General features: G+C 35.8%; 1 protein-coding gene across 1 annotated transcript in view; it reads right to left on the bottom strand.

Annotated features, from left to right (window-relative positions):
* Positions 1-24,414, bottom strand: part of m (miniature) — a 111,527-nt gene that overhangs the window by 71,202 nt on the left and 15,911 nt on the right. Inside the window, exon 2 of the mRNA XM_034972474.2 lies at positions 12,988-13,144. Within this exon, the coding sequence (XP_034828365.1) occupies positions 12,988-13,034 (47 nt within the window). The 5' untranslated portion in view covers positions 13,035-13,144. The remainder of the gene's footprint in view (positions 1-12,987; positions 13,145-24,414) is intronic.

Below are 24,414 nucleotides of genomic sequence, written 5' to 3'. Positions count from 1 at the left end.
CACTTCTAACTTTTCAGAGTTACGTGCGTTTTAATTAATTAAATATCACTTGCTTTAACGGTGAAGGAAAACATCGTGAGGAAACCCGCATGCCTGAGAGTTCTCCATAATGTTCTCAAAGGTGTGTGAAGTCTGCGAATCCGCACTTGGCCAGCGTGGTAGACTATGGCCAAAACACTTCTCACTCTGAGAGGAGACCCGTGCTCTGTAGTGAGCCGGCGATGGGTTGGTCATGATACTTCGATCATTAAAATACAAGATAATATGATGTTCCATTATCCAATGTGTAAAAGCAGATCGACGTATGTATTCTTGAAATTGGAATTTTCAGTAAACAGTGCGTAATGGTTTTTTTATATTAGGTGGGTAGGTACATAGTTTTTTGGCCGTACTAATTGACTGAGCGAAGCAAGGTCTATGAGTCTACTTGGGTGAAATTGCACTTGTCCGTCCACCCGTCTGTCAAAGCCTTATAACTTCTGAACTACTGGACCTAATTACTACAAACATAATATGTAATAATATGATGGCTTTCAGCCGAATATTGAATCCTACTAATATTATAAATGTTAGTGTGGATGTTTGGATGTTTGTTACTCAATCACGCAAAAACTACCGAACGGATTTCGCTGAAATTTGGAGTGGAGATAGATTATACCCTGGATTAACACATAAGCTACTTTTTATCCCGGAAAATCAAAGATTTCCCGCGTGGTTTTGAAAAACGTAAATCCACGCGGACGAAGTCGCGGGCATCAGCTAGTAAAAATATAAAAGCTTTATTTCAGGGGGTCTTTAAAGTGGAGATTGAATTCGACGCTATATGTCAAAAACGGCTACATACATATTAAAAACTGTGACTTGTATATAATTTCAGTTATATCCTGTACTTGAAATAGTATTTCAGTGATAAAGAAATAAAATTCCACCATGTTTATCATAAAGCCCTTTTATACAATAATAATGGAGCTACGCTTTTTTGTAGTCTAGGTTGTACGTTTTATATTACAACTTTAGCCATTTAATGGGCTTTCTAAAGTCAAAGAATTTAAAATCATCAAAGGCTTTAAAATAATGTTTGAAACTCCGTAATAAATCAAAGAACCGTTATATATTCGTCTTTTAGTCTGTCTGTACGTCACAGCCATTTTTATCAATAAACATAACCATTCATTCCTTTTTCGTGCAAACATTTGCATAATTCTTTAACAAATTTTAAAGACGACCTCGATTTTACAAGGAAACCTCTATTTTATTCCAAACTTAATTAATAACCACGTGTATAATGTAAAAATTATACACATAAGAACGTGTGCATAAAAATATACGACCGTACTCAAAGTGAAAATTGTACGTGGAGTTTTCATTGAAAAAATGATTTTACCGCACGCATTCATGCATTTAAAGCGTGGTTTTATCGTTACATACAATCTTATGAATGAGATACGATAAATTTAACCTCCATAATAATATGTCGTTGTCGGTATTAAGCCGACCTTTCACAGGCTACAGGTAAAGTGATTTCGCTTTCGAGGAAACGGGAATTGTATTCGAGCGTTAATCCGTCCAGATAACGTTATAAGAAATTTGTGTAATAAGAAATCTATATCTATGCAAATATTATAAATGCAAAAGTTTGTGTTGTCTGTCGCTTTCACGGCCCATCCGTCCGTTTAACTGACTTTGACTTTTGGTACAGAGATACACATACTTAGTTAACTTTTTGTCCCAAAAAATCAAAGAGTTCCCACGAGATTTTTAAAATCCTAAACCTTATGCGGCGGAATTCGTGTGCATCAGCTATATTTGAAAGCTAGATAATAATAATTTGGGTTCTTTAATTTCTGAAAAATAAGTAAGTAAGTAAGCATTTGTAGATTTTAGCGTTTTATAGAAAAAGTAGATGATGCCTGCGACTTTCTCAGCGTGGATTTAGGTTTTTAAAATCCCATGGGAACTCTTTAATTTTCCGGGATAAAAAGTTGCCTATGGCCTTCCCCGGGATACAAACTATCTCTTTACCAAATTTCGTCAAAATCGGTTGAACGGAGGGGCCGTGAAAGGCTAGCAGACAGACAGACAAACAGACAGACATACTTTCGCATTTATAATATTAGTATGGACTAGCTTATGCCCGCGACTTCACCCGCATCGCTTCATCGGATGAAGGTGTTTTGGTTAAAAATTTGACTTATTCATCATTATTAGGTATACTTTATTTTTTGCGTCAGATCGTAGAAATGTACCAAAAACTTTCATGCAAAATAACAGGAAACTTTGTGCGAAAATGACTGTGCAAAGCCCTTAGAAATCTGCGCAGGCTCCAGCAGGCTCTCAATTTTTTGCCTTAATTATAAACGTCCATACGAGAATGCCGCTTTCATCAATCAACTTAGCATGGTACAACCCACTTAATAGCGAAATACGTACAGAAGTGGCAAAGCGCAAACTGTGGCTAATTCCATTGTACACAATCTCTAAACTAAACTAAAATGGCACGTCTAAATCTATTGCTATCCCTTTCATAATGTTGCTTGCGGAAAAGGATAGCATTAGATTTAGACCTGTTAATTTAGTTTAGTTTAGAGATTGTGTACTAGAGAATCGGCCCCATTGTCGCTCATGGTATGCTATCTTAGAACTCTGCTGCTAAACTAGATTAATAGCGCCATCTAGGAGCTGGATTTAGAAATAATGTTCCAGTGTTAACATGTAAATCATTTTTAATGACAGTGTTAACATAATAAAAAATACTCAAGTTCCAATATTGTGAAAAATTAAATTAAAAACATACTTTCTTTTTATTTGGAAAAAAGAAATATTCAATTATTATAAATTTTGCTAAAATTAAGCTTTATTTTTAAAATAATAGTTAAATGTTCTTCAAATTCTAGATTTTCATATCTATGGTCAAGAAAACTGGTGACAAGTATCAGAAAAGTTTGAAATTTGAATTCATTTCATAACGAAATTCTACGGTGGTTCTACAGTTTTGGGAGTAATTTTATTTGATATTAAAGATTTCACGACTTTTGCTTTGCTTTCGGACTCCGACGATCCCTACGTTTATTATTTTGGCTTGTTTTTTGGACTACTGTTTCTTGTGTAAACGATAACTTGGCTTTCTCCCTGAACTCTGTTGCAATCTGATTTTGTTTAGTGGTTTAGAAGTTTAGATTTGTAAAATGTCTCAAAAAGTATGTTGTGTGCCTGGCTGTTCAACTGTTGCAGGCGATGGTAAGTAAATTCGTTCTGTTTTATATCAGAAAGTATTGCTTGCTGCCTCATATAGGTACTCAATTGATTCAATCGGAAGATTGCCCTTGAAAGTTATCATTTCAAGGATGCAGTGATGCAAGGATGCCTTTTTGACAAGATGCGTTAGCTCTAGCACCACAGTTTTGTTTAATTGCAAACGTGAGATGTAGGTACTAAACCCTAAAATGTTGATGTTTGAACAGTGACTTAATGTTTTTAGCACTTTTCTCAATAGAAATAAGCTATTAGTCGGATCACTATAATTAGATAAGCTTGATGTTTAATATCTTTACTTCATTATGTATTTCCAGGTATCTCACTGCACCGTTTCCCCAACCCAAATCAGCACATTGATTTGTTTCAAGTGTGGCTGAAGAAGATTGGGGGTCATGTAGCGGAATTAGATAAAGATTACATTTACAGCAACAGAAGGGTCTGTCGTAGACATTTTGAGGACATTTATTTGTACCCAACAAAGTTGTGTTCCCTAGCCATCCCATCACTCTGTTTAGCAGGTTGGTTAGACATTTTTAAAGTACCTTTGTAACTAGCAAATATTGTCACTTGCTAATTGGTATATTTTAGATATTATGTAACTTGTCACAGAATATCAGACAGCTATGGTTTCAAGTTAATTATTTAAAAGAACTTTTTATGTAGAAACATGGACAAGTCTTACTCTCTAATGTGAATAATTCATATCTCAATGTATTTACTTTATTATGGTTTTGATATTGATATTTTTATTTTAGAGAATATGGCTGCTGCTGAAGCAATAATTGTTTCTGAACCGCATACTAGCTCCAGTTTCATATCAAATTCTAATGAAATGGAAATGGCACCAGGTAATTATAAATCTTAAATCTAAATATATAAAAGGAAAAGGTGACTGACTGACTGACTGACTGATCTATCAACGCACAGCTCCAACTACTGGACGGATCAGGCTGAAATTTGGCATGCAGATAGCTATTATGATGTAGGCATCCGCTAAGAAAGGATTTTTGAAAATTTAACCCCTAAGGGGGTGAAATAGGGGTTTGAAATTTGTGTAGTCCATGCAGACGAAGTCGAAAGCATAAGCTAGTACCCTATAATTTTAAATCGCCTTTAAGTTTATCTTTTAACATGGCAGATATGTATATGCCATACAATAGGAAATGCAAAAAAATAGTGTTTTTGATTTACATGATCATATCTTTTCAATTTAATTAGATACTAATAGAATAGTGTAGTATAACTTAAATGAACTACTGATGTGAAAGTTTGATACCTTTCAAATCAAACATCATTTTTTCATTTCCATTGTTGGTAGCTTTAGTATTAACTAGTGACCTTACCTTCGCATGGGTAGCTTATTACAGTTTTCATGTGGATCTCTAATTTTTTGAAAATAAAATATAGCTTATGTTACTCAGGAATAATGTAGATTTCTACTTGTAAAAGATTTTTTTAAAATTGGTTGGTATAGATTATCGTATTATTATCTCATGTGTTATTTTTGGTATTTTGCAGGACTTGTTGCAACATCAAGTAAAGCAGTACCTGCGGTTGCTATTAAGTTAAACTCAAAGGACAATTTAAAAGGTATATCAGAATCCTTAGTTTTAAACTAAAAAGTTTTTATAACTTACTTGGCTTAGTTAAATATTATAACTTACTGTGGTGATCATGCCATGCTTCATACTCTGTCTGTAGCAGACACTTTTAAAAACAAATTCATGTGGACAAAGTCTCAGGCATATCAAGTTGGGATCAATATTTTTTCTGCCCCAAAAATGCCAGGTTGTCTAAATAACTCTGTATAATATGACTTCAAGACAACAATATTATACACGGTCAGAAAGACTAGCAGCAGAATAACAGTAAAAAGGCTCTATTTTGATAACCCTAAGAATTTATTGCTCATTGATAATATCTTTAGTCATGATCAACTCATTGCCAGCTTATTACTGAGCATAGGTCTCCTCTAAGAGTGAGATGAGTTTAGGCCATCGTCTGCCATGCAGGTTTCCTTAAGATATTTTTTCGTTCACCATTAAAGCAAGTGATATTTAATTTCTTAAAATGCACATAACTCTGCAAAGTTAGAATTGATTGCACCCCCAACCTGTCGAAAAGTCATAGCTACTAGGCTGTCACCGCTTTTTAACATAATGGTTATACGATTGCACTTAATGACGAACCATGATTAATCATGATGGTACTTAATGAACAGCAATTTTTAATATTTGACGTCATTTTACTTTCAGCTAAGAAGTGGGTTCTCACCAAACAAGAGAAGGAACTCTGCAAAGAAATTTCAAATATGAGACATCAATTAAAAAAATGTCGAATACAGAAAGACTACTTTAAGAAGAAGGCTGCTATTAAACTTAAAAAGACCGAAGCATTTGAGCTTTTGATGAAAAATATGAGTGAAGAGACAAAAACTTTTTTTGCTATGCAAGTCACTCAATTTGGAAAGAAAGCAAAAGGAAGACGCTTCACAATTAAAGAAAAAATTCTTTCCCTTGCATTGTACAAGCGCAGTCCAAAGGCATATAGGTTTCTAAGTTCTTTTAGTGTTTTGCCTAAGAGAAAAACACTTTCTACTTTATTACAAAAAATAAACCTCAAGCCAGGTAAAACCGTGGAATTATTTGAAGAATTAAAGAAACCTGTAACAAAGTTAAATGACAACCATAAGTTTTGTACGATCATCTTTGATGAAATGGCAATTTCACCAAATTTAACCTACTGCAGAAAAAATGATGAAATTATTGGTATGGTGGATGACGGTGAGGAAAAAAAGAAGCAAATTTGTGACCATGTTTTGGTGTTTATGGTGAGAGGTATCATAAAAAAATTCAAACAACCAGTTTATTTCACATTTTGTAGAGGCTCTACTAAAGCAGACAGCTTAAAGGCACAAATAAAAACTGTCATAAAAGAAGTAGAAGCCACAGGTTTAAAAGTTGTGGCCACTGTTTGTGACCAGGGGGCATCAAACCGAGCTGCTATAAACAGTTTACTAAATGAGACTAGAATAGAATATTTAAGAGACAACAAAGAATGGACTGGTGGGTTTTTTGAATTAAATAAAAAAAAGATTTTTCCTTTATTTGATGCACCCCATCTGATGAAGGGTATAAGAAATAATTTGTTGAACAAAAATTTAATGTTTACCCAAGATGGGAAGCAAAAAGTTGCAAAATGGCAGCATTTAGAAGAAATGTACCACAGGCAGTCAGGCTATAAAGGTGTCCGCTTGGTGCCTAAATTAACGGCGCAACATGTTGTGCCCAAACTAATACCTAAAATGAAAGTGAAACACTGCACTCAGGTATTCAGTCGGACAGTCGGCGTTGCTCTTGGATATATGGCAGGTACCTACTTGATTTGTATACTGATGTACATTGCTCTCTTTACCATTGTCAAAGTTGGTGGATTTTACTCTTTATGCAAGGTTTTCTACTTCATCATGATCATCATGATCACTCCACCGCCGGGTCACTACAGAGTAGGAGACGACGTCATAACCACTAGGCTATCCAGCTTATTTGTGTATTGTGTTCCATTCTTATTAATTAGTAGAATAGAATATTTTAATTTTTACTTATTATAATTTATTTTATGAGTATTTAACATGTCCTTTTTTTCTTTTTAGATTGTGGGCAACTTCCAGCTGAAAATAAAGACACGGCCGATTTGTTAATATTGATGGACGAATTATTTGATTCTGTAAATGGGAGTTACAGCAAAATAAGAAACGGTAAAATTTATAGAACTGCTGTAACTCCCAAATCTCCTCATCACCAGTTATGGAGAAAAAGTTTGCCAGTATTGAAGTCCATGGTCTTTGTTACAAAGGATGGGAGAAAAGCCTCTGTTCCATCAATTTCGAGCTGGATAAAAACAATTGAAGGGTTCCAGTTATTAATCAATCATTTAAAGTCCCTCAATGTAACTTCACTTTTGTTACGACATTTCAATCAGGACCCCTTGGAAAACTTTTTTGGTGCAATAAGAGCACAGGGCCATTCAAACAATATGCCAAATGCATATGGGTTTCAAGCAGCATATAAGACGTTAATGGTAAATAATTTAACATCTCCTCATTCTGTCGGGGCAAATTGTGAAAAAGATGGGGACTTTTGCCTAAACAATTTAAAAAATCTTATAAAAAGTAGCGAAAAGAGTAACGAAGAAAACACAGAAAATATAGAAATAGATTTTAATGATTTGAACATTGAAAATATAAATACAAATAAACTAATTGAAGGCAAATCTCCGACAGATGTAGAGAGGTGTGCGGCAGTAGCATATTGCAGTGGATGGCTTGTGACAAAAGTGCAAAAAAAAGTTTTCAAAAGTTGTCCTGAATGCATTGAAGTGTTTAAAAGTAAGGAACTGGAGGCTTTTCATAAACATATTAAAATTAGCGAATACAATGACAAAGGATGGCTATGTTATCCGACGAGAAACATTTTTGATTGCTTCGCTGAGATCGAAAATCACGTAATTGAAATTTTGAAAAACAGAAGTAATAAAAATAAAATACAAGAGTACGTAAAATTAATACTATTATCAAATATAAATTTTAACTTTATATCATGTAGCTCACATAGCGACAAAATTATTAATTTTTTGACCAAGGAAACTGTCATTTTTTTATAAATAACTGGTGCAAAGATATTAATTTTATTTTAAATGGAAAAATTCACTTTTTTGATTCAAGAGATCCACTTAAATGTGATGCTGATATTTATTATAAAAAAAATAAATTGAAAAAGTTTAAATAACTTATAATAAGTTGTGTTTAATTTTTGAATTAAATTTGATTGGCGGGAGTTAAATGCCATTGTGATATTGGTAATTATCAGTATTGCCGAGATAAGTACCATTATCCATTCAAAACTCCCGCAAATCAAACACCACATTCCTACCTAATTTAAAAAACTATAAAGTATGTATATAGGTAGGTATATATACTGGGTATTGGCTGTATTTAGTACCAAACCCGTCTCCTAGATGGCGCTTTTCAAGTGGGCGCCTTGACGGCCCGACTTACCAGTCTATCTCCCTATATACACTGTAGTCTGTGCTGTCGCTGCCCTGATGTGTAATGAGACATCAGTACACGTTATTTTAAAAACAGACGTAAATCCATAATTTTATTGCGTTATAATTTAATTTACGTTTTTTGTGGATGCTAGAGTTGTTTCTGCATAGGTATATGTGAGAAGATAATATTTTATGATGTCAAAAACGAAAAAAGAAAATTTATGTGATTGTAAGCATGTTAATATGTTATTCTCTGCAAAAAAAAAACAATTAAACTTTATAAAGACTTAGCTTTTCTTTTGTGTAAATGGTAATTATTGATATTTTTTACTAAGTATTCGAGTTTTCTTCTCCTGAGAAAAATATATCGGAGAGATGCAGAATACCATTTCTATTATATTATTTATTATTCTGTGTTACTACCTTACCCCCAGCTTTTCAACACATACTATTCGAAAGAGCATTTTATACTATTCGACAAAACTGACTAAATATTTTTAGTAGAGTGCCATCCAATATCTCTGGCACAACGATATAGGTCCTTTAAAACTAAGAGATCCAGGTTCGATTAGGTACCTACCACGGGTTTTTTTTTTGCAGATCTGATTAGTATGGAAGGACTCTACTATCGCTTGTTACTATCACAGATACTTAGGATTGCCATGCTGTATGATGACGTATGTCTTCTTAGGAAAAATATAAAACACATTGACGCATTTTTTTTTAATTTGCATGGCGGCGATTTAATTTTTTATTTTTTGCTGTTATAGCGGCAATATAAATATTTATTTTATTTGTATTTTTTTTTGAAAATATTACAATTAATATTATTTTATTTTACTTTTGTTTTGCAAGTACTAGAATTGTAGTTACAAAGTAATAATAAATTAAGTTACATTGGAAATGCTTATCTCTAAACAGAGATTTCTTCCAGCTTCCCAGTAAGGCGTATTAAGAAGTGGAATAGGTCTAACGGTACCAGAATAATTATAAAATGAATACAAGAATCGTTAGTTAATATATGTATATTGTATATACAAAAGATATACCTACATTATGTCTATGGTAATGGTATATCTAATAAACTACATTAATATCTTATAATAAATACCTAAATAAAATACTTCTATACTTAGACGCTCTGTGAAAATTTTAACTCTCTACCTATCACGTCTCATGAGATAGGTACAGCCCGCTGACAGACAGACGGACAGACTGATGGACGGACGGGCAGCGGAGTCTTATTATAGGGTCCCATTGGCACTCTTCGAGTACGGAACCCTTGTTAAACGAAACAATATTATATTTACCTACTTATCTTTAAAAAAGTGGTTCGGTCATCAAAAAGAGATTGATGACTAAGCAAGTCGAAATTATTACAAAATATATTTTACCAGCTACCTACATATATGTAAGCTTTTTATCTTTAATGAAATCAGCTTTTGGCAACTCGTGTGTGAATCGCCTAAAGCTAACATCGCGAAGCAAGCGAAATCTGTTTTATAATCTGTGGTGAATTCATTAATTCTCGACGGCGGCTTTTGCTCTACAGATTTATATAGATTTATAGAGATTTCATTGTTTCACCTTTCACATTAAATTAATGGAATATTAATATTAAGTATACGCCTGTATACCTATAGGTAGGTATATACAGTTTTGTGAAATATGAATATAATTGGATAACCTCATCATCATCATGATCAACCCATCGCCGGCTCACTACAGAGCACGAGTCTCCTCTCAGCGTGAGAAGGGTTTTTGGCCATAGTCTACGCTGGCCATGTGCGGATTGGTAGACTTCACAAACCTTTGAGAATGTTATGGAGAACTCTCAGGCATGCAGGTTCCTCCCGAAGTTTTCCTTCGCCGTTAAAGCAAGCGATATTTAATTAATTAAAACACACATAACTCCGGAAACTTAGAGGTGCGAGCCCGGGATCGAACCCTCGACCTCGGATTTCAAACTTCAACCACTAGGCTATCAAATCTGAATATACCTGAATGAATATACCTACTCGTACTATAATATTATGTAACTAATAGATATTATGTTATTGCGTCCCATCTTAGGCCACACCATTTTTCCATCTGATGTATTTTTGTTCAAGCGTGCGCCTGTACCTATCTAATGAAAAAAAAAATCATCTTTTTAATGTTCTAGTTATAAATGAACTGAACTTAAACTCAATAACGTTTTTGTACGTCAACTAGGTATTCCGACGCAAAGGCGTCTTGTTTTTTAGGGTTACGTAACCGAAAGGGAAAAATTCGCATTGCTTTGCTTTAACTCTGTTTCAATGTGCCTTGAGCCTAAGTCATCAATATGACTGAAATGCCCGCCATAACAATACCAATGCAATTTAATGGCTTCGCACTGCAATCTCAGCCGAGTTTTGAATAATTCCGAGCTCAAACGACAAAGCGCAACTAGCTTTATGCCTTACACAGTGCACACCTGTTATTATGTGGCTACATTTCAAAACATAATCACAGAATAACCCATCGGGTATACATTGAATAGATCGTTCTCATGGTAGGTCCAGTGTTGTGGTACACTAACTTTTAGTAGCTATTTGATTTAATGATAAATATGACATCAAGATCATTATGGTATTATATTCATGGATTCTAATCTGTGGTTTTTGCTCAGGTACGTGGCTTATGGATAGATTTTACGATAGGTATGGGAGCTGGGTTTTTTTTAAATTTATAAACTAGTGCGTGGCTGCAATCAGACCTGCTCGCAAGTAATAAGCTGCTGGCAGCCTAAGATGGAGCGCGCTTGCCTAGAAGGTGTCTATTCACTCTTAACTTGAAGGTCCATATTAAAATTTGAAAAAAAATATAAAAAAATTCCATATTAAAGTGGAAAACTGATGCCGAAAGGGTTTTTCATATTCTAGGGATCTATTCTAGATGATGTGGGCTTGGCCATAAGATCTTCCTCCGGAATATTGATATGCCCGGGGATCCAGCTAGGGACTAGGGCCTAGGTAGGCTATGAAACGACTAAGGTATCTTTGATTTCAATGCTCAAATTTTTAATATTTGACAGATGTCGATTGAGGATCAAACCGAGAGTTTCCTCACCCTCGTACACTCTGCCTATAATAAACGTGTTAAATCCTCTATCTTTGGAAACTTGTACAACCAATAGGATTACAATGTAAGGCTTATTCTCTTCCATTGTATTAATGTACAGGTCATTGTTATATGTATGACACTCGGTCATCGGTCAGGTTATGAGTTCAACACTGATAACCCGCGGCGATTTGAACAACGAAGAGATATGGATTATCGACAAAAGAAATTCTTTGATACTAAATCGAAGTGCTGTTGTTGACTGGTGTATGTGTATCAATATTGTTTTCATATTTTTAGGGTTCCGTACCTCAAAAATACAAAAAAAGGGACCCTTATAGGATCATTTTGTTTTCTGTCTGTCTGTCTGTCTGTCTGTCTGTCTGTCTGTCTGTCTGTCTGTCCGTCTGTCTGTCTGTCAAGAAACCTACAGGGTACTTCCCGTTGACCTAGAATCATGAAATTTGGCAGGTGGGTAGGTCTTATAGCAGACATTAGGGGAAAAATCTGAAAACCGTGAATTTGTGGTTACATCATACAAAAAAAATTAAATTGTGGTAATGAACTAATAATTAGTATTTTCAATTATCAAAGTAAGATAACTATATCATGTGGGGTATCATATGAAAGGGCTTCACCTGTAAATTCTAAAACAGTTTTTTGAATCATAGTTTAGTATGGAGTACGGTATGGACCACTGTAGTATGGAGCCCTCGTTGCGCGAGCCTGACTCGCACTTGGCCGGTTTTTTTTTATTCAGATACAAGTTAAACCTTGACTGCAGTGTCAGCTGTTGGTAAGTGATGATGCAGTCTAAGATGGTTGCAGGCACGCAGCACCACACAAATCCCATAACACCCAAGTGGTGGTGGTGCGTATTGCTTGCTTTGTGGCTGGTTTTTCTTGCATGTTTAGCAGTGGGAGGGCGGGTGGTGCATGTCGTATACTGTATGTTGCACCATACAGATTTGATCGGTTTTAGCGGATTATAGCAAATTGAGCTTTTGGTTTATTTGTATATCATGAATTTCCGCAAAGTAACGCCTGCTTCTATAAACATACAAAACTTAATTTCTATCACCTCAAAATTAAAGCTACGACAGTTTATTGAAAAGGAGCCTTCTGGTATGATAAGGATATTTATATAGGTAATACTAGAAGTTTATCTACTATATGGTCCAGTAAGGGCCTCATAAGAAAGCTCAGAGTCACTCAACGGGCGATGGAGAGAGCTATGCTTGGAGTTTCTCTACGTGATCAAATCAGAAATGATCCGTAAGAGAACTAGAGTAACCGACATATCTCAACGGGTTGCGAAGCTGAACTGGCAATGGGCAGGGCACATAGTTCGTAAAACCGATAGACGTTGGGGTCAAAAGTTGCTGGAATGGCGACCTCGTACCGGAAGACGCAGTGTTGGAAGACCCCCACTAGGTGAACGGACGACATCAGACGAGTCGCAGGGAGCCGCTGGATTCAGGCGGCGCAAGACCGTGGCGTGTGGAAGTCCCTACAAGAGACCTATGTCCAGCAGTGGACGTCTATCGGTTGATGATGATGAGTGGTCCAGTAATAAATTATTCAATGTGATTTACTCACCAGTCCTTAATTTTCCGCCGGCTCGTGTTCCAACCCCGACCGATCATCGTCCGCCACGCACTGACATGTACCCACTATTGTCACCTGCGCCCGACTGTACCACACATATCCTCACACTCAGAGTCACTGCACTACACCACTGTACAGCGTACGAGAACTGAAACAAACAGAGATTAACGTTATAACATTTATTTTCGAAAAAAGATATTTTTCATCTCTCTTTCCATAAATATAAATTAGCAATTAAGGATATCATAATCAAAAACTGCCTGGTTTTACTTTAGTCCATTTTGGTTTGTTTTTAGTTTCATAAGTTGTTACCTACTAATAAAAATAATCTCAACTTATAGGAACTGACTTTGTTCCATTTAGACAATGCTTAATAAACTTCAATCTTAGTTCTAAACTATTAACTTCTTCAAGACATAACTATAAATTGAAATTTTCCCTACTTCAAATCAATAGCTCCGGCTTCTTGCCGCCATTTTACATCTGCTCAAAATTCTTTTTTTAAATTCAACTCTAGGCAAAGCAATGCCGCTAACACTACCTTGTTTTCATGAGCGTACTATACCCAATTAGTTAGGTACATAATTTAAAATAAGTATTAATTTTTCATTAGAGAATTTTTAGGTTAAGTGTTTTATATATGTACTAACTATTTATGTAACTGTTTGTTTCCATAAAATAATAAATTAAATTAAATTATATTTTATTGATAAAATATTTGCACTTCACTATCCGTCGACAGCTGATTCGTTACGAACTAACAACAGTAATAATTATAAAACAACTAGCTGATGCCCGCGACTTCGTCCACGTGGATTTAGGTTTATAAAAATCCTGTGGGAACTCTTTAATTGTCCGGGATAATCAGCAGCCTATCTTAGCCTAAGTAATATTGAAATAATTATTCTTTAATCCTTTATTGGTCATCTTAATCGACTCATAACGACTACTAATAACTACATACTAAGCATAATATTATTTTGCCGGCTTTCCCTAACATGTAAGTATGAGCCTCTGAGACTTTCAATTACTTTCCAAAGAGTAGTTACTCTGTTTGAAAACTTAAACATTATGCAAATGCAGTCTTTGATTATATCCTGCAGTGGTATATTAATCAGTAATGTTATATTTTCACTACTAGATGACTTAATGGTTAAACAGTTTGTCAGTCAGTTGTTTACAACAGTTATCTGCACTTTATATCCCCGTTTAACTTTGATTAATAATTGAGCATTGAGAGATCACAGAGAGAACTGCAGTCGGTGAGTAGTTCTATTACGAGAATGATTAAATTAAATGATTTAAATGATTTATTTGTTCTTACAACCAGTCTTTTTACAAATTGTGCCGGGGACTCTGAAGTAAGTTTGCAAAACCTGAACTCAGAGAATATACACAAGTTTACAAATCTATTCAAATTATGCTCCTGAAAAAAGCATATCTTACAATCCAAGATTATATAATAAAAGAGCGTGGACTTGACCTGCAGTTCACTCGCTTCAGCACTTCAATTATTACTTTTATACAATATGGTATAATATTATTGTATATTAAATCTTTGAAAAGAGCAACCCCCGAGTTTCTTGCTGGTTCTTCTCGGTAAGAAAGGCATTCCTAACCAGTGGTAGATGCATTTGAGTTTGAGGATTTAAAAGTACATGTATAAGTTTATTTGAATTAAAAATATTTTGATTTTGATCTTGAGTATTCAGTGTGAAGTTGCACACAGCCCGCGCAGTCAGTCGGCAGTTGCGATAAAACTGCAACGACAATAAAACTGCATCCCAACTGCAATTTTGCAATCAGCTTGCAGTCCGTCTGCTTAGGCCCTAAATGCTCTAACTGCCACCACAAATATACAGTACGCGGCAAAAAATAATGTACATCGGCCTTTAGAATGACATTTCGGCTTTGTAGAGCATTGTTTCTGTCACTCATACCTATGTGATATTTTGTCGGTCTCAACGACAGAGACAATGCTCTACAAAACCGCTAAAGATTTACATTATTTTCTGCCGCGTATTGTACCTACCTAATCAATTCCCTACTATCGTAGACGAGGTGAACTTTATCCTTTAGTGAGAGTGAACATAATTAACTAAACGTAGCCCTCAACCGAAGACTTCTTCATCTTCACTTTCTATCAGCTTTTCGGGCCAGGCCGCAAGCGTGACAACCTAGCATAACCAGAGAGCTGGTGGCAGCTCGTACGGCAGAACTTGAAAATAGGACAAGGTGACGGTTCAGATATATATGGAGCAAGGATACTTGTACAGTCCGTAAAATAAATACAAATATAAACCATTTCTTATTGTTCAATTCCATGATTTTTTCCATATTTTTTTGCACATTAATATTTCTTATTTACGACAGAAACAGTATCTAATATGGACCGTGACGGCAAATGACGGTCCGACCGTCATTTGCTTATAAAACAACTTATATTAATGGTGATAGTCAAATTTAAATCACCTTCGACAAGTCAAGGGTAACCTTGCATAATATTGCATTGAAGTTGAGAGAAGTCCATAAAACAATTTCAATATAAATATCAATTGGATGAGATCACTACACCGGCTGAAAAAACAGCTGATAATCCTCCAACAGTTGAACAAATTTTTATCAAATATAGGTAAAAATCATCTCAATTAAATACACGTTCGAATAGAAGAAACCGCATTCTAATCGACTCATCCGTTTGAGCGATATGATGCCACAGACAGACACAGCTACAAAGACACGCAGATACACTGATCCACACGGTAAACTTATAACACCCCTGTGTTTGCGTCGGGGGTTAAAAAAATCAGATCAGCCAAAATTTCCATCAGCTCCTTAACTAGAATCGTTTTGCCTATAAGCCGATGACAGATTTATCATCTTGTTGCTTGTTTCTATAGGAGTTTCCCTTTTCGTAGCATCGCGTCGGGTTTCTCGATTATCGATATTATTTTGTTTGCTAATAACGCACCGCACTACCTGAAGGAAATGATCGGAATCCTATGAGATAAATAATTGACTCTTCAGATATATTTATATCCATACTAATATTATATAGAGAAAAGAATAGTTTGTTTGTTTGTAAACGATAAACTCTAAAACTACTGAACCGATTTTAATCGTTCTTTCACCACTAAAAAGCTAGTAACATGAGCTATTGAAATTACTGTACCACGGATGAAGTTCCGAGCAAATAAATTCATAAAAATATTTTTATTCAATTGAACTTTTACATGTAGGTATTTCTCAATCGTCAAATGCATCTACCACTGGTTCAGAATGCCTTTCCTACCGAGAAGAACCAGCAAGAAACTCGGCGGTTGCTCTTTTCAAAGATTTGATATACAATATGATGCCATGTTATAAAAAGTATTTGCAGTTCCGCACATTGCTGGAAGGAGCTGCAGGTCAAATCCGCGCTCTTTTATCATTTAGATAATCTTCGATTGTGTAATATGCTTTTTTCAGGAGCATATTTATGATAGATTTTTGAAACCTGTGTAAAGTCCAAAATAAACTTCGGAATTTTGTTACAAAAGCTAATCAGTTATAATTTTATCGGTCACAGTAGGTACCGCTTAATCCTAATAAGCCTTCTTTCATTCGCGCGACACATAAAAATCACAAAAATATTTTTGGCTTAAGTTTAATCAAAAGTCACAACCTTTATTTATTAAAATGAACGAAAGAAGGTTATATTTTATAATAAAAATAACAATCACGTATTTCGTACACGCTACATACAATATAATATTTTGTATCTCAGACTGTTTATTGTAAAGGCACCTGCAGTCAAAAATGTTGAAATGGCCCATTGTTAGCAAGTTTTAACGTTTTGCCTCGGGCCTTTTGTACCCTCTGTACCTACAGAATTTTCTCGAAAACCTCCAAACGATTTTATGCGCTATAAGCTTATATATAAAGACGTTCTTACTGTGGCAAAAAGAGACATTTTCTTTTATTCCTCTTGGTATATTTTAAATCTTCCGGCTTTTTCGGCCCCTTTTATTTATTGAATGGTCGCCCAACTGATTTGCTTCACTAATATGTTCTCGCTCGGGATTCAACGGGGAGAATATAAAAGTGAAAATATTGCTTACATCGAAAAAGAGTTAATGTTTTATTTTATAAAGAAAAAATACTCGCGACTTCGCGTATAAACATGAAATAAGACGTTATTTTCACACGGCACAAAAACTTTATAAACCTTTTTAAGAAAGTAAGTGATTTGTCTTTTGTTACATTAACATTTTGTCAATGTTTTTTGCTAACTCTTTGTACGGCGTTTTCAGGAAATTTAGTTTTTTTTAACTTAGTTTTTGACAAAGTCTACAAAATAGCACTGCCGAACATTTTTAACTGGACATTGAAGATGGCATTGAAACCTTCTCATTCTGATAGGAGATCTCAGACCCGTGATCAGTAGTGGCCAGTGGGCCGACAACATATTGATGATGATGATGATGATTTGAGTTGGTAGGAAGTGCTTTCTGAATGAGTATATCCGGAAGTAGACTTAAATATCCCTAGCTATCTATATATTTATATAATACTAGATGATGCTCGCGACTTCGTCCGCGTGGATTTAGGTATATATATTTTAAAATTATATATATTTCAATTTTCAAAGTAAAATTACTATACAAAGTGGGGAATCATATGAAAGGACTTTATCTGTAGGTACATTCTAAAACATTTGACATTTGATTTATCGTGCAAAATGTCGAAAAAATACCGCTCTTCCCCCCTCCCCCCAAGTTTATGTATATTTTACAGAAAAATAAAAGTAACGCTCTTATCATAGTTTTTTGACATTAACAATAAACCTCTACAAACAAAGTTAGATTTGCGGTTCGTCAACAAAAGTAATTATTACCGTTTCACTTCTGTGGTACGGAACCCTCGGTTCGCGAGGCCGACTCTCACTTGGCCGGTTTTTTATAAAACTGCACTAAATTATCTTATAGAATCGCACTGAGCTCGTTGCAAGCAAAAACTAATTTAGCACGAGTCTACATAGCGTACGTAAAAGCGAAAATATGAACCGTACGCAATCCGTTGTATTACTGGAAGCAACATACGTGGGCTGGTTTCCATTAGACGACTACGATATTACCACGATAACTGCGAATATACAACGTTAGTTTTAGTTATGCCAAAAACCGAAACAAGTGTCGAATATTTTCACATGAAGAATATAATCTAAATATATAAAAGGAAAAGGTGACTGACTGACTGACTGATCTATCAACGTACAGCTCAAACTACTGGACGGATCAGGCTGAAATTGGGCAATATTTCAAAAATATTTAATGAAAATTTACGAAGTTATAAGCTTCTTGTGTAGAGTCGTTGTCATCACAAAGACATGGTCACCCCAAGCGAGCGGGTGTGAGCGAACGAGACAGCTGGCAGCATTCGTATGCGCTCCCGCTTGCACGGCTCGATTCAGCTGGTGCATGCGGTCATTCAACTAGGTGTCTAAACTTGCAGGATTTTATAGTATTTTTGGCCAAACTTACACGTTTTAAAAATGATTGTAATCGATTCTGTTAGTGATTCTGAACAAACTACTTTCAAGTTTTGCGTATACTAAAACTAACATTGTATAGCGTGTGTAATGACAACCTCCCTGGCGCAGTGGTAAGCACTGTGGAATTTTATCATTTCTAAATTTCTGGTCTGGTCTGGTGGAAGGCTTCGGCCGTATCTAGTTAGCACTCTATTTGGCTTTGTTTTAAGCTTATAAGTATGGCTGTTATTTCAGCCATACTTATAAGCATTTAAAACAAAGCGAGGTCTTCAGAGTCAAAGACAAAAGACAGAATCATTTCATCTTTTAACATAAAATGCATGTAGAATCTCCATTCTCGACCTAACGTCATTCGAGTATTTTTGCAGTTTGGTCATAGGTACCTTAGGTACCTTTCAATCTGACCTCATACATGTAGAGTTAATCGGATCGCGACAAACGGCAAAGTATGTTTGCTTTGCACCCTAATAAGTAGTTAGCTATCCTCCTAATAACAGAGTAGGTATAACCGCAAATGATATCATGGAAAGGCAATTTATTTATGAAAAGAAAATATGGTTTATTAGACAGTATATGTGGTTGCTGGCTACTAAAATATATACTACATTGATTGACATCATGTAATGACACTCTAAGTTTAAAACGTTTTGATAGCCTAAGGTAAAATCAACTATAGTTAAATTCGACGCGGATTAATATTATAACACAAAAAATGTCAATTCGAATAGTTACCAGTTACTGTCACCGCGTCCACCACAGCTTCACCAAGTCAGACAGGCATGTGATCAATGATTTTATCGCGCAATATAAAAAGATCAGCCGATTGCGAGAGGCGACGATATATGGTATACTGTAGGATGGTCCGCAGCACCTTAACGGTATGTCTGTGACGTTGGACGCTATGCGACACAGAAAGGACGGACCTCTTTATAGACCTCGTGTTAAATGTTCTGCTCTTACGGATATATTATCTTTACGTTCGCTTGTGTTATTTGATTGATTTTGAATGAGAATTATATTATATTTATTTGGACAAGTGCGAGCCAGACTCGCGCACCGAGGGTTCCGTATTACAGTCTAATTTTTTTGACATTTTGCACGATAAATCAAAAACTATTAAGCATAAAAATACATACAAAACTGTTTAAGAATGTACAGGTAAAGCCCTTTCATATGATACCCCATTTGGTATAGTAATCTTACTTTAAGAGTGGAAAATACTAATTATTTGTTGATGAACACATTTTTTTATGTAACCACAAATTCACGGTTTTCAGAATTTGCCCCTTACTTCTGATATAAGACCTACTTACCTGTCAAATTTAATGACTCAAGTCAACGCGAAATACCTTGTAGGTTTCCGTATAAGGGTTCCTTTTTTCGACGTCCGCCTCCTATTCGGGAGGTCGGGGGTTCGATCCCGGGCAACGGTGGACTATGGTCAAATCCTTCTCATACTAAGAGGAGACCGGTGCTCTGTAGTGAGCCGGGAGTCAATCATGAGGAGGTTGATCATGATGATGATGCTGATGATGACTTTACACAAGTTACAGAACATAGTTAAAAAGCTATTTAAAATATGTTCATGAAAAAAGCAATGAATACAGTCGAAGTTTATACCGTAAATGATAAAAGGCCTAGATTTGATTCTAGTAGCGTAAAAACTTGCGATGCAACGACGTATTCGCGTTCAGTCGTTGTCCACATCTCCCTGTGTGCGATTCTGTGATGTGTGTGTTTTTCTTGATACGTCATAACGCAAGTAGAAGTAGGATACGTGTAGTGCGGTTCATGGCTCACTAGAAATGGTCAGTTTTCTCGTACGATGCTGTAAGCGATGAAATTTTGCGCTGCGTCAACGCATCACATTGCGATGCGGTATCGTTTTTGCGACGCGGCATCGTTTTTGCGATGCGGCATCATTTTTGCGATGCGATGTCGCACCGCAGTGCTGAGGCCTCGCCCTAAGTCGCAGCCGTGATCTAGTAAAACACTTAATCATAGCTACCTTCATGAATAGCGATTTGAATTGAATAAAACAATCTCAATTCATAATAAGGGAACATAAAGTTCCATAAGTGTCTATAAACTGTACTAATAATATTACACCGATAAAGTTACATGGGTTACAATGGATTTATTGTTACGCGCTATTTTGTTACTTAACAAATTGAAATAGAGTTTATATTTGCGTCAAAGGTACGCTACAATTTGCTTACTTAAGTAAACTGTACCATAAAGATGATTGCCGCTTTACCCCGTTTGATCAATTGTAATGGTAGAACAATTTTACTCATACCTATCTAACACTTGAAGTCGACAGTAGGTACTTTGCTTGAAAACCGGAGTTTCTAATACGCTTAAGACTAGCTAATTCCCGCGACTTCGTCCGCGTGGACTACACAAACAAACCCTTATTTTACTTCTTTAGGGGTTGAATTTTCAAAAATCCGTTCTTAGCGTATTTCTACGTAATATCTATCAGCATGCTAAATTTCAGCAGTGGTAAATCAAAACTACCTGACTATTCATAAGCACTTGTAAAAAGTTTACATGAATAAAAAAACATTCTATTCTATTCTATTCTATTCAGCCCGATCCGACCAGAAGTTTGAGCTGTGCGTTGATAGATCAGTCAATCACTCAGTCAGTCAGCCAGTCAGCTTTTCCTTTTATATAACTATAATATAAGATCATTAAGAATTCTGACACAGGAAGCTAAAAATAAGACCGAAGCTTTGATAAAGCTCCGACGTTAAAACCTAGCTTTTTTCAAAGCACTAAAACATATTCGTCAATAGCTCCTATTAGATTGGATTTTGGCTACTTTATAATCGCCAATGCTAATTCCTATAATGCGATTTTGAGCGTTTCCTTCTCTAAATACGTGACACTGTCACTATCAGAACTGACTTTTCTTAGTAGTGAGATATCTTTTTTTATACATTACCGAAGCGAAGCAGACAAAAGTATGAAAAAACTAGACGCCAATATTCTGATATGTATTAAATTGATATCGTTAACTTAGTTCTCACGTTCTATATTTTTTTGTTTTCGAATATTGAAATCATACGGTTGCTATAATAATTATTGTAATCAAAGAAATAAGTTGGTGTTGTCATAGAGATGATTTTTGTTCTTATTGTAAAGAAATGGAGAAGTGTGTGATTTTATAGTAGGCATGTAGGCATTTACATTGTGTTCGCGATATGTCCCCACCCTGATTGCCATCTCGAATTGTCGCATACTATACCTATACTAGGGGTAGTGTGAACACTTTGATGTTTTTAGAATAGACTCTCAAGATACGCCTGGATAAATTTTACTTCAAACGAGTAGGTAATGTACCTATATGTACTCATTTCCTTTGAAAATCGTCGAAAGTAGGTACTGAAAGTTCGCCGAGATGTTGCTGAACCACATTTTGGCAGTAGTAACCTTTGTATACATAGAGGTACCCGGCTCGGGGCTGAATTTCGAGATAAGTACAGATTTTATTCTTAAGTGCCCCTAATAACAAAATAAGTAATGGCCAGCAATGTACCTTCACAAGACAAACTACTTAGTATGAAATCCAAAGATCCTCAAGAAAGTTTCACTTAAACATAGGGCATCGGATAGCGAATCTAAGATGGACGGCCAACATGGAATTTCTAATAAATTTCGCCTATTTCCAGCTTATAATTGGACACGGTTTCCGTCGAGTTAGGTCCGCATACCTTATGATACCATCTTCCCACATCGCCTTCGTATAGATTTCTACGCTTTTAGACAACTGACAACTTCCTTGTGAATGTTTTAGCTAGGTTTTAGCTCAACCAAAAACTTAGTAGGTAACATGTAAGTAACATTTTCAGATAACGGTTGGTGTAAATTTATTTGTATTCGAAATACTTCATCATCATCATCATCATCATGATCAGAATCAGAATGGGAAGGATTTAGACCATAGTCCACCACGCTGGCCGATATAAATGAAACAGATTGGCAGATATGAAAGAAATACTTAAAGATGACTGAGATAGGAGGTCCCGGGATCGATTCCCGGCATGGTTGCATTGATTTTACATATTACTTCGTAAGGACAGGGCCATTGAACAAGCAAAATGGCACCGACTCATTGGTCCTAAAATGTTTATTTAGCACCAATGCAACGTCATTGACGCCTGATTTTCAAACGGGTCGTTCATTAGTATCTAAGAGGTGGCGCTGATTTATTTGGTACCAAAACCGTGAAAATTTTTGTTCGCTTGGGCATATCTTGTCATTTATATCGATGCATGGTTGCAATTTTATAATTTTTAAATGTCTGGTCTGGTGGGAGGCTTCGGCCGTGGCTATAGTTACCATCCTACCGGCCAAGCCGTGCCGCCAAGCGATTTAGCAATCTAATAAATTAAATCGAAAATTCCTTCTTCTTCTTCCTTACATTCCATGCAATTTTCTGCAGCGTATCAACACGTGAACTACAACCTTAGTTCACATTCTAGTGGTGTTTGCCGTTGCTCGGCATATATTCCGTAGCATACAAGTATATCTTCCCAGCGAGCGTTATAACTTGTAGTTCCCGTAGTTTTTGTCATACCTTGTTAAGGGTTATGATCACACTTGAGACTTTTTGTTCGACAAACGACTTTTGTCCTGTTTTTTTGTAAAAACTAAGGCGTGGTAACTTGTCAGAGAATAAGAAGTATAAAAAACGCATCACTGGACCTTGCGAAGACCTTAAAGATCATTTATGACGACAAATTAATGTCGTCATTTGACAAGGCCATATTATATCTCCCTTTTTATTCTGAGAGGAGACCCGTACTTAGTAGGTAGTGAGTACGACGATGGGTTAGTGAATGATGATAATATTTAAACAGCTAATATGCTTTCTTGATAATGATAATCCAAGGTTTAGTATAAGTGACGCAGAGAGCTGAGTGTCAGGACTCAGATAAGACAATTTGTCACTATCGTCTTGGCAATCGATTCGACTCATATACCTATTATTATAGTGCCCATAATATTATGACGTCACCTTGTGTTGCATATGCACGATTATGTTTTGCCAAACAAACTGGAATTCGACAACTTTTTATCGTGCAACATGTCGTTAATGTGATAGTACAGTGAGTACATGAGTTAACGCTGCCATCCGTCCAGATTTCCCACGATCTATAATATCGTCTTGAAGACGTCCGGACGCGTCCAGATAATGTTTTTTCAAACAGATAGCATCCTCGAGGACGCGAACATATTATAGATACAGCTAGTTTTTGTAATCATTTGTTAAAGGTTAGATCAGAGGACCAGAGATTGCGACGTTATTATGACGATTCCATAAATAAAAGTCAAATGAAAGATCATCAATTGAGAGTTGAGATTCCACCGGTTTGATTGTTTTTTTTTTTGCTGTATTCGTAATTATCAGGACAGTGTTTGTATGAAACAAAATTATTGGAAAATACACGGAAAAAGTCGGAAACTTTTTTATTATTATTTACAGGCTAGCACTTGGCTGCAATCAGGCCTGCTGGCAGGTGATGATGCAGCCTAGGATGAAGCGCGCTTGCCTAGAAGATGCCTATTCACTCTTGACTTAAAGGTACCCATATTAAATGTGGAGAGGAAAACTGATGCCGGAAGGTCGATCCATATCCTAGCGTAGGAAAATCTCAATACACTTCTCAATACATTTTCTTCATTAGAGAATTCCACTCGTGTGACACTGGGGCGAGTCACTAGTAGGTAGGTATAAATTAAGAGCAAAAATAAATACTTAAATCAACGTAGAAGTCTAGAAACTTGTCGCATGTAAGTTCTCGTCTTTAACATCCGACCCCCGCGAAGAAATAATTTTGAGAACTTTTATCTTTATACTGAATTTAAATAACTTA

Source organism: Maniola hyperantus, chromosome 10 (genome assembly GCF_902806685.2).
Source record: "Maniola hyperantus chromosome 10, iAphHyp1.2, whole genome shotgun sequence".
In the NCBI taxonomy this organism is placed as follows: domain Eukaryota; kingdom Metazoa; phylum Arthropoda; class Insecta; order Lepidoptera; family Nymphalidae; genus Maniola; species Maniola hyperantus.
The sequence above is the reverse complement of the archived record's forward strand: the minus strand, read 5'-3'. Positions and strand labels throughout refer to the sequence as shown.